The 15,480-nt window shown below is 40.9% G+C and overlaps 1 protein-coding gene across 1 annotated transcript in view; it reads right to left on the bottom strand.

Annotated features, from left to right (window-relative positions):
- The window catches only part of KNTC1 (kinetochore associated 1), a 106,232-nt gene that overhangs the window by 23,468 nt on the left and 67,284 nt on the right, over window positions 1–15,480 (bottom strand). Inside the window, exons 41-48 of the mRNA XM_033220274.1 lie at window positions 13,646–13,774; window positions 12,593–12,709; window positions 10,963–11,072; window positions 7,080–7,287; window positions 2,755–2,844; window positions 1,635–1,806; window positions 1,488–1,546; window positions 1,134–1,350 (exon numbers count right to left, since the gene is read on the bottom strand). Coding sequence (XP_033076165.1) covers window positions 1,134–1,350; window positions 1,488–1,546; window positions 1,635–1,806; window positions 2,755–2,844; window positions 7,080–7,287; window positions 10,963–11,072; window positions 12,593–12,709; window positions 13,646–13,774 — 1,102 coding nt within the window. The remainder of the gene's footprint in view (window positions 1–1,133; window positions 1,351–1,487; window positions 1,547–1,634; window positions 1,807–2,754; window positions 2,845–7,079; window positions 7,288–10,962; window positions 11,073–12,592; window positions 12,710–13,645; window positions 13,775–15,480) is intronic.

A 15,480-nucleotide genomic window follows, 5' to 3' on the forward strand; every position in this document is an offset into this window, starting at 1 on the left:
GTCAGGAGATCGAGACCATCCTGGCTAACACGGTGAAACCCCGTCCCTACTAAAATACAAAAAAAATTAGCTGGGCGAGGTGGCGGGCGCCTGTAGTCCCAGCTACTCGGGAGGCTGAGGCAGGAGAACGGCGTGAACCCGGGAGATGGAGCTTGCAGTGAGCTGAGATCGTGCAACTGCACTCCAGCCTGGGCGACAGAGCAAGACTCCGTCTCAAAAAAAAAAAAAAAAAGCTCAGAGGCTTCCATTCCTATTCTCTAGATTCTTATATGCCTTCCAGGAGTTTTCTGTGTGTGTCAGTCTGTGTTCACACATGCATGCATGTGTATCTTAACCCTAATGGGTAATACCATACATATTCTAGTATAATTTGCTATTCTCACTTCATATCTTGGATATCTTTCCAAATCAGCCCCATAATATTTCGTTCTATGAACACATCCTATTTTCTAACCAGTTCGTGACTTGAGCATTCTTCTAAAAGTCATTTTCAACTTTTATTACAACCAAAAATGTAGCAGTAAGTGCCTGTGCTTGTGCACCTGTCTGGTTATGTGACACTATCTAAAGATTCCTCACTGAAAGTGTGATTGGGCCAGGTGTGCTGGCTCACACCTGTAATCCCAGCACTTTGGGAGGCCGAGGCGGGTAGATCACAAGGTCAAGAGATTGAGATCATCCTGGCCAACATGGCGAAACCCCGTCTCTATTAAAAATACAAAAATCAGCTGGGCATGGTGGCGCGCACCTGTAGTCCCAGCTACTTGGGAGACTGAGGCAGGAGAATCGCTTGAACCCGGGAGGTGGAGGCTGCAATGAGCCGAGATCATGCCACTACACTCCAGCCTGGTGACAGAGCAAGACTCCGTCTCAAAAAAAAAAAAGAAAAAGAAAGTGTGACTGGATATTAGGAAGTACCCATCACTGTTTATTCCTAGCAAAGGTCACACCCCAAAGAAGGCACAAGGACAAGTTGGAAAGTGCCTGCCTCCTTGCCCATGAGCGTTTCAGCATTCACCACAGTGAAGAGAGCAGGCATATACATTTCAAAACTACCATCCCGCTTCTTCTTGAAGATACAAAAGGAGTATTTTTTTTTCTTTTTACTACAATTTTAAAAGAAGACCTCTTACCTTCTGGGATATCCTGGGCAAGGCTGATGGCAATAGCTACAGCCCACTCTGGGTTGACTATAGAGAGTAAGTAGGATTCAATGGTCTGCGTGATCTTAGTTATTTCCTTGTTAATCAATGTTGAGGATTTAGCTTGTGTTAACTTCAGGAGCTTTGGCTTCAGTTTTTTTTCAAAAACATGTTTTGCTGTAGACACGTAGAGAGTGTCCAGAGAGAACTTCAAAAAAAAAGGAAGGTTATGGCTGAAGCACATATTCACATATAAGGTTTTACATGAAAGCAGCAGAAAAATCTACACAGGGTCAGAATTAATTACAGGATACAGAAATGTCTTACAATATTTTAACCCATTACCTTCATTAATTTAGAAATTAAGAGCAATGTTGGGAAAGATTCTTCACTGAGTTCTGTAGCTAGAAAGGAAACAAGGAGAGTATGATTTGCTTAAGAAAAAAAATTTGGCTATCCAGTAAAATTCATAAAAAGTTAATGAACACATACAGAGAATTTTCCAGAAGTTCTGTGCTGTGCCAAAGAATATCAGGTGAAAAGGCAGTCTAGTTTGGGCAGCTGATGGCAAAGTTATGACATGTTCCAACATATACTGATATTCCAGATCCACGGGAGGAGAAATTCTTCTGTATGACTTCAAATGTTTCAGAACACTCAACGCCTATATTAAAATAAAACACTTTTGTCCAGTAAGAGTAACCCAATCGTAAACTGTCATAAAATCATCTAACACTATACCATCAAAAGTTTCCATTCCTGAGACCATCTTGTTTTCAGAAAGAGGATCAAAACCTTTTCTGGTATTCCCTTTAACGTTATTCATCTAAACTATAATGTATGACGATCATTAAAGGAATCCTATGAGCAGAAACCACTGGTGCCCTGTTGCTGGTAGGATGTTTTGTAAATGAGAGCTTGACAGTTGGTTATCTGCTCTTCAAATAATTTGAGATATAATTCAAAATACATGATTTCATTTTAAATATAGAGGCTACAGATCTAAATTAATTTTCTACACTCTTATTTTTCTTATGTTTATATTTTTCATTAGGGAACTTTGTATAATCTTTTGAATTGATATATTTTCTTATATAATAAGTTTTATTAAAATATTAAAATATTTCTAAAATATTAATTTCTAAAATCAAATTAAAAAGTATAAAAGCCACTATGACCAAAATTCAGAAACGATGAAGAAGTTAATGAAAGTAATGAGACACAATTGAGTAGGTCTTGGACCTACTCATTAATACACAAATCTGACCTAACTCTTAGCCCCATGGCCTTTTTCACTTCCTACATGGCAAATGTTGCCTTAACTCTTCACAATTAGTTCTGTAGCGACTTCATACTCTTCAACAGCAGGAGAGGTTATTTAAATCACCTCGAAACAGCAAAAACAGGATGAAGATAAGTGATAAAATAGGAATGTCATGAAAATCTTTTCCCTTTTTTAAAGATTTGTAAAGATTTTTAAAAACTTAAAATAAACCACAGAGTTTAAAGGGAATTCAGTGGATAATCTGGAAAGGCCCTGGATAATGATATGATTTATGATCCAAATAAAAGCAGAAAGATTATTTTTACATCTTTGATATATTTGTTATACCTGATTAATATTAATATTGGTTATCTTTTCATCAGCTCGTTCTATAACTTTCAGGACAACTTCAATCATTTCATAGTCATAAGGATCCAACTGTATAAAAACAAAAATACATCAAAACTTGATAAGACTTTGCCATGTTGAAGTTTTATTCAATTATAATCATCAGCACGGATTACAAATATAAAAACATCATTGCACTACAATGTTAAATTAATTACTCCCTTAAAAATGAGCTACAACCAGCCAGATGCCGTGGCTCACGCCTGTAATCCTAGCACTTTGGGAGGCCGAGGCCGGCAGATCATGAGATCAGGAGATTGAGACCATTCTGGCTAACATGGTGAAACCCCGTCTCTACTAAAAAATACAAAAAAAAATTAGCCAGGCATGGTGGCGGGCGCCTGTTGTCCCAGCTACTCAGGAGGCTGAGGCAGGAGAATGGCGTGAACCCAGGAGCGTGAACCTGGGAGGTGCAGCTTGCAGTTAATCGAGATCATGCCACTGCACTCCAGCCTGGGCAACAGAGTGAGACTCCGTCTCAAAAAATAATAATAACAATAATAAAAATAAAAAAATAAAGAGCTACAGTTTTCTCACTTCTAAAATTACCTGTGAGGATAAACATACATGCTAAAAAAGGTCTCAAAGGCTATTTTTAAAAGCTGCACAAGGCAGTATTAATAAAGAAGGATGCTCTTGCCTGTAATTCCAGCACTTTGGGAGGCCAAGGCGGGTGGTCAAGAGTTCAAGATCAGCCTGGCCAATGCGGTGAAACCCCATCTCTACCAAAAATACAAAAATTAGCTGGGTGTGGTGGCATGCACCTGTAGTCCCAACTACCTGGGAGGCTGAGGCAGGAGAATCGCCTGAACCTGAGAAGTGGAGGTTACAGTGAGCTGAGATCATGCCACTGGCTCTCCAGCCTGAACAAAAGAACCAGACTCTGTCTCAAAAATAAGAAGGAAGTTCTTAAGATACTAAAAACATAGAAAGGGTAGGGATATGGTCAAAATTTTGTAAGATTTTGAAATTAAAGTTCCATTTCTTCCATTTACGATGGGATAAATTAGAACAGAAAGAAACTGATGCTTTTCTTAGAAATGACATGAGTAAAACTGTGGGCCTCCAAGCAAGTTTCTCAAAGGATTCTGTTTTAGCTCTAACTATATATTATAGTGCAAGAATTAATTGTGTGGCATAGGTATATATACTAACACAAAAAGAAAGGATGTCAGGCTGGGTACAGTGGCTCATGCCTGAAGTCCCAACACTTTGGGAGGCTAAGGCACACGGATCACCTGAGGTCAGGCATTTGAGACCAGCCTGGCCAACATGGTGAAATCCTGTCTCTACTAAAAATACAAAAAGTAGCCAGCGTGGTGGTGCATGCCTGTAGTACCAACTACTCAGGAGGCAGAGGCAGGAGAATCGCTTGAACCCAGGAGGCAGAGGTTGCAGTGAGCCAAGATCGTGCCATTGCACTCCATGCCTGGACAACGGAGTGAGATTTCATCTCACACAAAACAAAACAAAACAAAACAACAACAACAAAAAAACCGGCCGGGCGTGGTGGCTCAAGCCTGTAATCCCAGCACTTTGGGAGGCCGAGGCGGGTGGATCACAAGGTCAGGGGATCGAGACCATCCTGGCTAACACGGTGAAACCCCGTCTCTACTAAAAAATACAAAAAACTAGCCGGGCGAGGTGGCGGGCGCCTGTAGTCCCAGCTACTCGGGAGGCTGAGGCAGGAGAATGGTGTGAACCCAGGAGGCGGAGCTTGCAGTGAGCTGAGATCTGGCCAGTGCACTCCAGCTTGGGTGACAGAGCGAGATTCCGTCTCAAAAAAAAAAAAAACAAAAAAACCAGTCTTCTCTTTGTTCTTTGTTTCTTTCTACCTACACACAATTACTTTTTTTCTTTTTATTTTTGAGATAGTCTCGCTCTGTCACCCAGGCTGGAGTGCAGTGGTGTAATCACAACGCACTGCAGCCTTGACTTCCTGGGCTCAAGTAATCCTCCCCACTTCAGCTTCCCAAATAGCTGGGATTACAGGCACATACCATTAGACCCACCTAATTTTAAAAAATTTTTTGGGCTGGGCGCGGTGGCTCAAGCCTGTAATCCCAGCACTTTGGGAGGCCGAGACGGGCGGATCACAAGGTCAGGAGATCGAGACCATCCTGGCTAATACGGTGAAACCCCGTCTCTACTAAAGAATACAAAAAACTAGCCGGGCGACGAGGTGGGTGCCTGTAGTCCCAGCTACTTGGGAGGCGGAGGCAGGAGAACGGCGTGAACCTGGGAGGCGGAGCTTGCAGTGAGCTGAGATCCGGCCACTGCACTCCAGCCTGGGCAACAGAGCCAGACCCCGTCTCAAAAAAAAATAAATAAATAAATTAAAAAAAAATAAAATTTTTGTAGTGACAAATTCTTACTATGTTCCTCAAGCTGGCCTATTTTTAAAATGCCAACAAAAGTCATATGAAAAACAACACTGAACAAAGTGGGAAGATGAAATATTGTACCTAGAAAATTTGAGCAATCTATGTCATTTTGGGCTGAATTACAAGCAAAATATAAAACTGAAATATTTATTTCAGGCTTAAAATCTTATTTCCAAGCTGGGCACAGTGGCTCATGCCTGTAATTCCAGCACTTTGGGAGGCCGAGGCAGGTGGATCACCTGAGGTCAGGAGTTCATGACAAGCCTGACCAACATGGTGAAACCCTATCGCTCCTAAATACAAAAAATTAGTTGGATGTGGTGGCACATGCCTGTAATCCCAGCTACTTGGGAAGCTGAGGCAGGAGAACCCGGGAGGCAGAGTTTGCAGGGAGCCGAGACTGCACCATTAGACTCCAGCCTGGACAACAAGAGCAAAACTCCATCTCAAAAAAAAAAAATGTATTTCCCTGCCATTCACCTTCATTGCTTCATTAAACTACCCCCTGACCAAACATTCCAATTCTTAGATCAGAAGATCTCCTAAACAAATACTCAGCTATATACTATACCAGGTATAGTCCCCGTAGTTCCAGCTACTCAGGAAGCTGAAGCAAGAGGATCACCTGAGCCCAGGAGTTAGAGGCCAACCTGGGCAAAATAGCGAGACCCCCCTTCTCTTAAAAAAAATTAAAAAATCAGACAAAAGTATAAAAACATGTATGAAGATATTAATTACAACCATTTATAATAATAAAATCTACCCAGCCAGGACAACATAGTGAGATTCATCTTCACAAAAAATTTTTAAAAAATTAAAAAAATTTAAAAACAATTAAAAAAAAATTACTGCCATAAAATTATGGCGGCATGCACCTATAGTCCCAGCTACCTGGGAGGCTGAGGTAGAAGGACCACTTGAGCCCAGGAGGTCAAGGCTGCCGTGAGCCATGTTCACAACACTGCACTCCAGCCTGGGTGACAGTGAGACTCTATCTCAAAACAAAAAAAAAACAAAAACAAAAACAAAAAAAAATTTAAAAGTCTATCCACAAAAGGCTGGTTAAATACGGCATGTTTTATCCATATAATGGAATAATAGTTATGCATCTGTCAAAAATGATGTTTCACTAGGCCTGGTGGCTCACCTCTGTATTCCTAGTACTTCAGGAGGCCAAGGTGGGAGGATTGCTTGAGGCCAGTAGTTTGAAAACAGCCTGGACAACATGGTGAAATCCCGTACTAAAAATATAAAAATGAAACAGGCATGATGGTGCACACCTGTAATCCTAGCTACTCCGGAGGCTGAGGCTGGAGTATCACTTGAGCCTAGGACATAGAGGCTGTAGTGAGTCACATTCATACCACTGCACTCCAGCCTGAGCAACAGAGCAAGACCTTGTCTCAAAAAAAAAAAAAAGAAAAAAGACATTTCCGGCAGGATGGTGAAAAAGAAATTGTTTCTTTTGAGATAGATGTGTATGTATTGACATATAATGACAATATGTTAAGTGAAAAAAGAGGGTCACAGAATAGTATATTTACTGTAAGATAGTTACCACACCACATTATTAACATTTTTATCTCTAGGGATTGGGGTTATAGGAAAATTGCCTGTTTTGATTTATACATTTTCTTTCTAGCTCATACAAATTCAAAGAATGCGTAAGGTTTTCAAAAATCTGGGGAAGAAAAGCTACTTCTATTTTGAAAAATGGGAAAATTATATTTAACTGTGTTAAAAATATAGAAATCAAAAGAATATTTCAAATTAAAAGTTGATAAAAATACACTTATACATCCAATTTGTTACTAACGTATCTAATTATTGAGGGTGGGAGGGATAACTGAGATGACCCAACTCATTTCACTGTGTGTCTACCTTATGTAGTATCCCACTAAGACTGATGACCAAATCTTTTGTGCTCGTCAGTAAAGGAACCATCTCAAGGGCTTTGGCCAGGAGTTTGGGATGCCGCTGCTTTGCAGAGTCCATGCTTGCATCTCCCTGGCCTTGGCTGGCATTCGTGTTGTGGAGCAGTGTTTCAATGAAGAGCTGAAGAGCTGCATCGCAGTCCAACTGAAATGTGCTAAAAGAAGCATTCAATACATACCAATCTCCCTAACTGCAGGCATTTCCATGCAACGTATCTGACAAAACACCTGGGTACATGCTTCCATTGTCGAAATTTAACCTTGTCATTGTCCAGTCTCAAAATCAGATAAACTACCTGTCATCAAAGCTAATTATTGCCTTTTAAAAATCAGATATTAGGCCGCGTGCGGTGACTCACATCTGTAATCCCAGCACTTTGGGAGGCCGAGGTGAGCAGATCATGAGGTCAGGAGTTTGAGACCAGCCTGGCCAACATAGTGAAACCCCATGTCTACTAAAAATACAAAAATTAGCCAGGCATGGTGACGCACACCTGTAGTCCTAGCTACTTGGGAGGCTGAGGCAGGAGAATCGCTTGAACCTGGAAGGCAGAGGTTGTGGTGAGCCAAGGTCATACCACTGCACTCCAGCTTGGGCAACAGAGAGAGACTCCATCTCAAAAAAAAAATAAATAAAAAATAAATCTGATATTATTCCTGGTGGGTGTGTAAACTGTTATAATATTGGAGAGTTATCTGTAATAAAATTGAAAATATTTATGCTCTTTAGGATAACAATGCAACATTTACAAATTTCACCTAAGTAGAAAAAGATACGTTAGTAAGGATGTCCTCTGCAACAACTCTTTGTAATAATTAAAAGCTGAAAACAGTTTATACCTATAAGTGCCTACACATCAAAACAGCAGAAAAAATTCACAAACAACCTAACAATACATCTTAAAGAAGTAGAAAAGGAAGAGCCAAACAAACACAAAATTAGTAAAAGAAGCAATAAAGATCAGAGCAGAAATAAATGAAATTGAAACAAAAACAATACCAAGGATCAACAAAACAAGAAGTTGGATTTTTTTTGTTTTTTTGAGACAGGGTCTCATTCTGTTCTCCAGGCTAAAGTGCAGTGGCATGATCAAAGCTCACTGCAGTCTCAACCTCCTGGGCTCAAGCAGTCCTCCCACCTCAACCTCTCAAGTAGCTGGAACTACAAGCATGCGCCACAATACTCAACGAATTTTTTTAGTTTTGTAGAGATGGGGCTCTCACTCTGTCACTAAGGCTGGTCTCCATCTCCTGGCCTCAAGTGATCCTCCTGCCTTGGCCCCTCAAAGTGTTGCGATTATAGGCGTTAGCCACCATCCTCAGCCAAAAAGCTGTTTTTTTAAAAAAAGATAAAAAAAAAAAAAAAAGCAGGCCGGCACGATGGTTCATGCCTGTAATCCCAGTACTTTGGGAGGCCAAGGCAGACAGATCATTTGAGGTCAGGAGTTGGGAGCCCAGCCTGACCAATATGGTGAAACCCCATCTCTACTAAAAATACAAAAATTAGGCCAGGCATGGTGGCTCATGCCTGTAATCCTAGCACTTTGGGAGGTCCAGACGGGTGGATTGCCTGAACTCAGGAGTTCGAGACTAGCCTGGACAACACGGTGAAACCCCATCTCTACTAAAATACAAAAAATTAACCCGGCGTGGTGGCATGTTACCATGCCTCAAGAGGCTGAGGCAGGAGAATCGCTTGAACCCAGGAGGTGGAGGTTGCAGTGAGACGAGATTGTGCCACTGCACTCCAGCCTGGGTGACAGAGCGAGACTCCATCTCAAAAAAAAAAAAAAGAATCTGGTTACGATAGACAAAATAACAATTGAAATGCCTTTTTAGACCCTATTAATAAAACAGTGATAGTTTAATTTGCTATACAGAGTAACCAAAATAGCAATAAAAGGCTTAAGTACCACCATTTTCAAGTCACTCTCTGATATTCTTTTTTTTTTTTTTTTTTTTTTTTTGAGGCGGAGTCTCACTCTGTCGCCCGGACTGGAGTGCAGTGGCCAGATCTCAGCTCCCTGCAAGCTCCGCCTCCCGGGTTTACGCCATTCTCCTGCCTCAGCCTCCCGAGTAGCTGGGACTACAGGTGCCCGCCACCTCGCCCGGCTAGTTTTTGTATTTTTAGTAGAGACGGGGTTTCACTGTGTTAGCCAGGATGGTCTCAATATCCTGACCTCGTGATCCGCCCGTCTCGGCCTCCCAAAGTGTTGGGATTACAGGCTTGAGCCACCGCGCCCGGCCTCAAGTCACTCTCTGATATTCTAAAGGTTATCTAAATTTATTCAGGTAGACTGCCTGAGGCAGAAGTGTCACTATCATATGAATACAAATCATCAATGCCACATAAGTAGAATAATTATGAAATGAACTTGACATTATAGCTATTTAAATTTCAAAAAAGTATCCTGCACCATAAAACATCACAGAAGAATCTAGCGGAAGTCCAAATTAATAAAAAAAGATAAGAGTGTGCGTATCCTATTTGGATTTATAGCACTCTAAACTGAAGAATGACATAGTTTTGTTACTTCAAACTACTCTTTAAGTCAGTGCTCTTCAAGCTATGGGCAGTCTATAGTCCTTGACTTGCAGGTACAGGATGGTGATAGCCACGGTCTTTCCCCACTGTCCACAGAGACAAAGAACTAGTTGCCTGCCTGGTGCAGGAAATGTACCAAGCAGTTTCATTCTCAATAACTCAGATTCCATTCATCTGTTACAAATCAGATGGGGGTTATAGCACCCATAAGATTTTAGAAGCAGTCATTAATAATTTGACCTTGAACAGGTCATGTACTATGGGTTTGTTTTCTCATATATCGACTGGCAACATATGCAATAAGAACTGTAAAAATTAAATGAGGTGACATATCTGAAAGCATTCTGAAACCAGAAAACGAGTCCTTGTATTTACTAGAAACATAAATTATACGTTTCTATCTAGTAAATACATATCATTTATCCCTACTCATCAAAGTAAGCTGAATCTATATAACACATTTTATCTTAGTTCTAAAAATTCTTGTTCAGGCGCAGTGGCTCACCCCTATAATCCCAGTGATTATAGGGATTTTGGGAGGCTGAGGCGGGTGGATCACTTGAGGTCAGGAGTTCGACAACAGCCTGGCCAACATGGTGAAACCCCGTTTCTACTAAAAATATAAAAATTAGCCAGGCGTAGTGGTGCATGCGTGTAATCCCAGCTACTTGGGAGGCTAAGGCCAGAGAATCGCTTAAAGGTGGAGGTTGCAGTGAGCTGAGATTACGCCACTGCATTCCAGCCTGGGTGACAGAGCGAGACTCTGTATCAAATAAATAAGTTAATTAAATAAAAATAAAAATTTTTATAAATATTTTAATAGGAAATTAGAAATTCTCCCTAAATCAAACTTTTCATTAATTTTTAAGATTACTTTGCTCCTTAGCTAATCTGATGTAGAAGTTTATTACTCAGAAGTATATTCTCCAACTTTTCTGATCATAGGAATCACCTGAGCTCCTATTAGAGACCAGCAATTCCGAGGCCTTGGTCCAGACCCACTGAGTCAGAACTGCAGAGAGGCCCAGAAACCTGCATGTGAAAGTTAGTGCCCTAGGCGATACTTATCAGGAGACAAGTTTGGGAAACACTAAATGGTGAATTTAAATGGTGATATCATAAGAGACTCTAATCTGACTTCATATTTACTCAGTTTGGGAATGAGCAAAAGAAAATATCAGAGGTCCATGGACCTTGTAAACTAATCATCGTTATTACTGTGTTCTTGCAATAAGGATTACCATTGTGTTAACAGCAAAAATACCATTAATGTTTAAAGAATTACCTGCAATATTCCAGAATGAGGCTTGTGTCCATATCTATATTCTCCACAAGAGCTTTAATGAGGTCTTTCTTGGTGAGAAAATGTTGCCTGAAAACTGGTTGAAAAGAAATCTAGAAATAAAAAGAACAAAACAAACCAAAAAAATCCTCTACATTGAAATGTATCAGAGTAAGGGCAACATGATGACTTGCCTTCTTAGTATCCTTTTTTAAAAAGAAACATTTGTCTATAGCTCCTCCAACTTCACACTACCCAACCCAGCCATCATTCTGAGATTTGAGGTGTACTTGGGTCCAAAACTCCTTAGTCATCCTAACCATTGCCTCTTCATCTGAAAAGTTTGATTGTTAATGTCAACAGAACACCAGTTCCATTACTGCAGAAGAATTAAGCTTCAAAACATATAGCATTTCTGTACTGGTTACCTTCCTGATAAGTCAACTGTTTGCAAGTAAAATGTCTTATATTTTTGGTAAAGAAAACAGGGTTTTGGCTAATGCCTATAATCCCAGCACTGGAGGCTGAGGCGGGTGGATCACTTGAGGTCAGGAGTTCGAGACCAGCCTGGCCAACATGGAAAATCTGTCCCTACAAAAAATACAAAACAATTAGCTGGGTATGGTGGTGCACGCCTGTAGTCCCAGCTACTCAGGAGGCTAAGTTGGGAGGATCACTTGGGCCCTAGAGGTCGAGGCTGCAGTGAGCCATGATAATGCTACTGTACTCCAGCCTGGGTGACAGAGTGAGATTCTGTCTCAAAAAAACAAAAAAGAAAGAAAAGAAAAAGAAAACTGGGTTTTGCTTGTCTGTTCTTTTTTTTTTTTTTTTTGAGACAGAGTCTCACTCTGTTGCCCAGGCTGGAGTGCAGTGGCACGACCTGTCTGTCCTTTCACAGTGTCAAAAAGAAAGGCCAAGGCTAGGCGCAGTGGCTCATGCCTGTAATCCTAGTGCTTTGGGAGGCCGAGGTGGGCAGATCACCAGGTCAAGAGATAGAGACCATCCTGGCCAACATGGTGAAACCCCGTCTCTACTAAAATACAAAAAATTAGACGGGTGTGGTGGTGCGTGCCCGTAGTCCCAGCTACTCAGGAGGCTAAGGCAGGGGAATTGCTTGAACCCGGGAGGCGGATGTTGCAGTGAGCTGAGATCGCGCCACTGCACTCCAGTCTGGCAAAAGAGCAAGACTCCGTCTCAAAAATAAAAATAAAAAAATAAAAAAAGAAAGGCCATTTACTTTCCCCCTTCGAGGAGTTCTTAAAGCATGGTATAGCTGTATATACATTTTAATATTATCTTTAAATAACAGCAGCAGAAAACAAAAGTATGAGGCTAAAGACTAGGCCCGAAATAGCATAAATGTCAATTGATACTAGATATATACCCATAAATGAGAAAGTTAAGCAGCTGAAAATGTCAGGCCCCTTTTAATTTTCTTAAAAATACAGAAAAAAGGAAATGAGGCAAAAAGTTCCTTATTTCTTTGAAAACACCTACGTGTGTACTTAATAAAATGTATGAGGCAGTACACATACACTGTCTTCCCAAAAGTAAAGGACAACAAGATCTTTGTTTTAAATTTTCCAACTGGGTAATTATCAGAATTGATGACAGCAGTACAAAGAATACTCACACCAAGTTTACCAAGACGAATGCCCCACTGGGCATCAGTACTGAGTTCATGGAACTTAAGCCCCATTTCTATGTCCTGATAGAGACTTGCCAGCTCAGAGCCCACCAGAGATATTGCCTAAAAAATTAAAATAGAATTAAAGTTCAATCATAAGTAGAATATATTCTTATAACACCTTTTAGATGAAACCCAACAATAAAAATCATAACTTTCTTTGTGATAACCATGTAGAATGTTACGTTACATATTATTTTGTACACAGTCGTTACTTCTTATGTAATATTTAGGTAATTCAGCTTTTCGTATAATGGTATACATTTAGCCTGGCTTTCCTTTATAATAAAAGGCCATGGCCGGGCGCGGTGGCTCAAGCCTGTAATCCCAGCACTTTGGGAGGCCGAGATGGGCGGATCACGAGGTCAGGAGATCGAGATCATCCTGGCAAACACGGTGAAACCCCGTCTCTACTAAAAAATACAAAAAACTAGCCAGGTGAGGTGGCGGGCGCCTGTAGTCCCAGGCACTCGGGAGGCTGAGGCAGGAGAATGGCATGAACTTGGGAGGCAGAGCTTGCAGTGAGCTGAGATCCGGCCACTGCACTCCAGCCGGGGCGACAGAGCGAGACTCCGTCTCAAAAAAATAAAATAAAATAAAAACAAAAGGCCAAATTTTAGTTATCTTGCAAGAAAATCCCCATAAAAGGCAAATTTTAACACAATATCTAAGAGAAGTTTTCTATCTATTAAACTTATTCTAAAAAAACAAACTGATTCATGGGTCTAGGGTTTCAACTAAACCAAAATAAGATTTGAGGTTCTAAGGGTGTACAGATTTTAAGAAATTAAAAAACTGTAATTTTGGGTTGAACAATGCTTATAACTTGCATATACAGGCAACAGTATGTCACCAGTCAAGCAGAAGTTGGTAGAAATCACAAGTTAGCTCAACACTTATTCTACTAAATCTTTAAGACCAGGTGGCAAAGCCAACTTCATTTCTCCCCTCAAATCCTGAATACTTCAAGAATTGAAGATGTGCTTCGTTAGGGCATACCAAGATTTTGTCGTAATTCTGCCATGCTTTATCTATGAGCTTCCAGAGATTTTCAAACACATCTTTTTGAGGTAAGAGAGTGCAGTAACCCAACGCCAGGTCAAGATCTACTAAGCGACAATTAAATACCTATGGGAAGAAAGCAGCAAAAGAAGCAAATTCTTCACAATGAAAACAGAATTAACTTTGTTTACAAAGGGCAGAAATACAAATAGAGAGGAAGAATTTTAATTTATAATTAAAAAAAACTTTTTAAAGAAAAAAACAGAATTAAGTGTCTCGAGGTTTATTTATCACTAAATTGAATTATATACACTATGGAAGAACAAGTGTTTCATGAAAAGTTATAGTAAAAATAGTTCTAATGTGTTTGCTTCTGTTTAACATCCTTTATCACTATCCAAAGAGTAAGGAAAGCAACTACAAGTTCTATAGGGCACTGAAATATTTAGGGGTAAAGAGCCATAAGGTATGTAACTTATTCCTAAATAGAAAAAATACATACAAAATATCAAATGATTTTATACATAAAAAGAAAAATAGAGAAAGAGAGAGCATGCCAGAAAATGATAAAGCAATAAAGGGTATACCAGAGATCTTTGTACTATTCTTGGTTTTTTTTGTTTGTTTGTTTTTTGTTTTTTTGAGACAGAGTCTCGCTCTGTCACCCAGGCCGGAGTGCAGTGGCCGGATCTCAGCTCACTGCAAGCTCCGCCTCCTGGGTTCACGCCATTCTCCTGCCTCAGCCTCCCGAGTAGCTGGGACTACAGGCGCCCGCCACCTCGCCCGGCTAGTTTTTGTATTTTTAGTAGAGATGGGGTTTCACCGTGTTAGCCAGGATGGTCTCGATCTCCTGACCTCGTGATCCACCCGCCTCGGCCTCCCAAAGTGCTGGGATTACAGGCGTGAGCCACTGCGCCCGGCCTGTACTATTCTTAAAATTTTCCTGAAACTTTGAAATTATCTCCAAATAAAAAATTTTGGGCCAGGTGCGGTGGCTCGTGCCTGTAATCCCAGCACTTTGGGAGGCAGAGGCAGGTGGATCACGAGGTCAGGAGATCAAGACCATCTTGGCCAACATGGTGAAACCCCGCCTCTACTAAAAATACAAAAAATTAGCCAGGCATCGTGGCAGGCGCCTGTACTAGGGAGGCTGAGGCAGGAGATCGGTGTGAACCCGGGAGGCGGAGCTTGCAGTGAGCCAAGATCGTGCCACTGCATTCCAGCCTGGACAAGAGTGCGAGACTCTGTTTCAAAAAAAAAAAAAAAAAATTTAGGGACCTGGGCACAATATCATGCCTGTATTTCCAGCATTTCAGGAGACCAAGGTGGAAGGATTGTTTGAGGCCAAGAGTCCAAGACCAGTATGGGCAACACAGTGAGACCTGTCTCTACAAAAAATTTTCAAAAATTAGCCAGGCATGGGGGTGCACCAGCAGCCCCAGATACTCAGGAGGCTGAGCAGCAGGAGGGCTGCTTGAGCCCATGAGTTCAAGGCTGCAGTAAGCTATGATGGTGCCTCTGCACTGCAACCTAGACAGAGTGAGACCCTGTCTCCAAAAAAAACCAAAATTTTTTTAAAGAAGTAATCTGACAAATGAAAATTAAATGCCTGATGCAACTATATTTTCATCAAAAGTCTATTCGAATCTTTTAAAAAATAAAGGGTAATGGAAAATTAGGATTTCTGGAATAGAAGTAAGTAAAAGGATCATTGGAATGCTTTAATCTGTAAAATACATAACTACAGAGTGGGGCACAGTTGCTCATGCCTGTAATCTCAGTAACTCGGGAGCCTGAGGCAGGAGGATCGCTTAGGCCCAGAAGTTCAAGGC

Source organism: Trachypithecus francoisi, unplaced genomic scaffold, assembly GCF_009764315.1.
Source record: "Trachypithecus francoisi isolate TF-2019V2 unplaced genomic scaffold, Tfra_2.0 Lachesis_group11, whole genome shotgun sequence".
NCBI lineage: Eukaryota > Metazoa > Chordata > Mammalia > Primates > Cercopithecidae > Trachypithecus > Trachypithecus francoisi.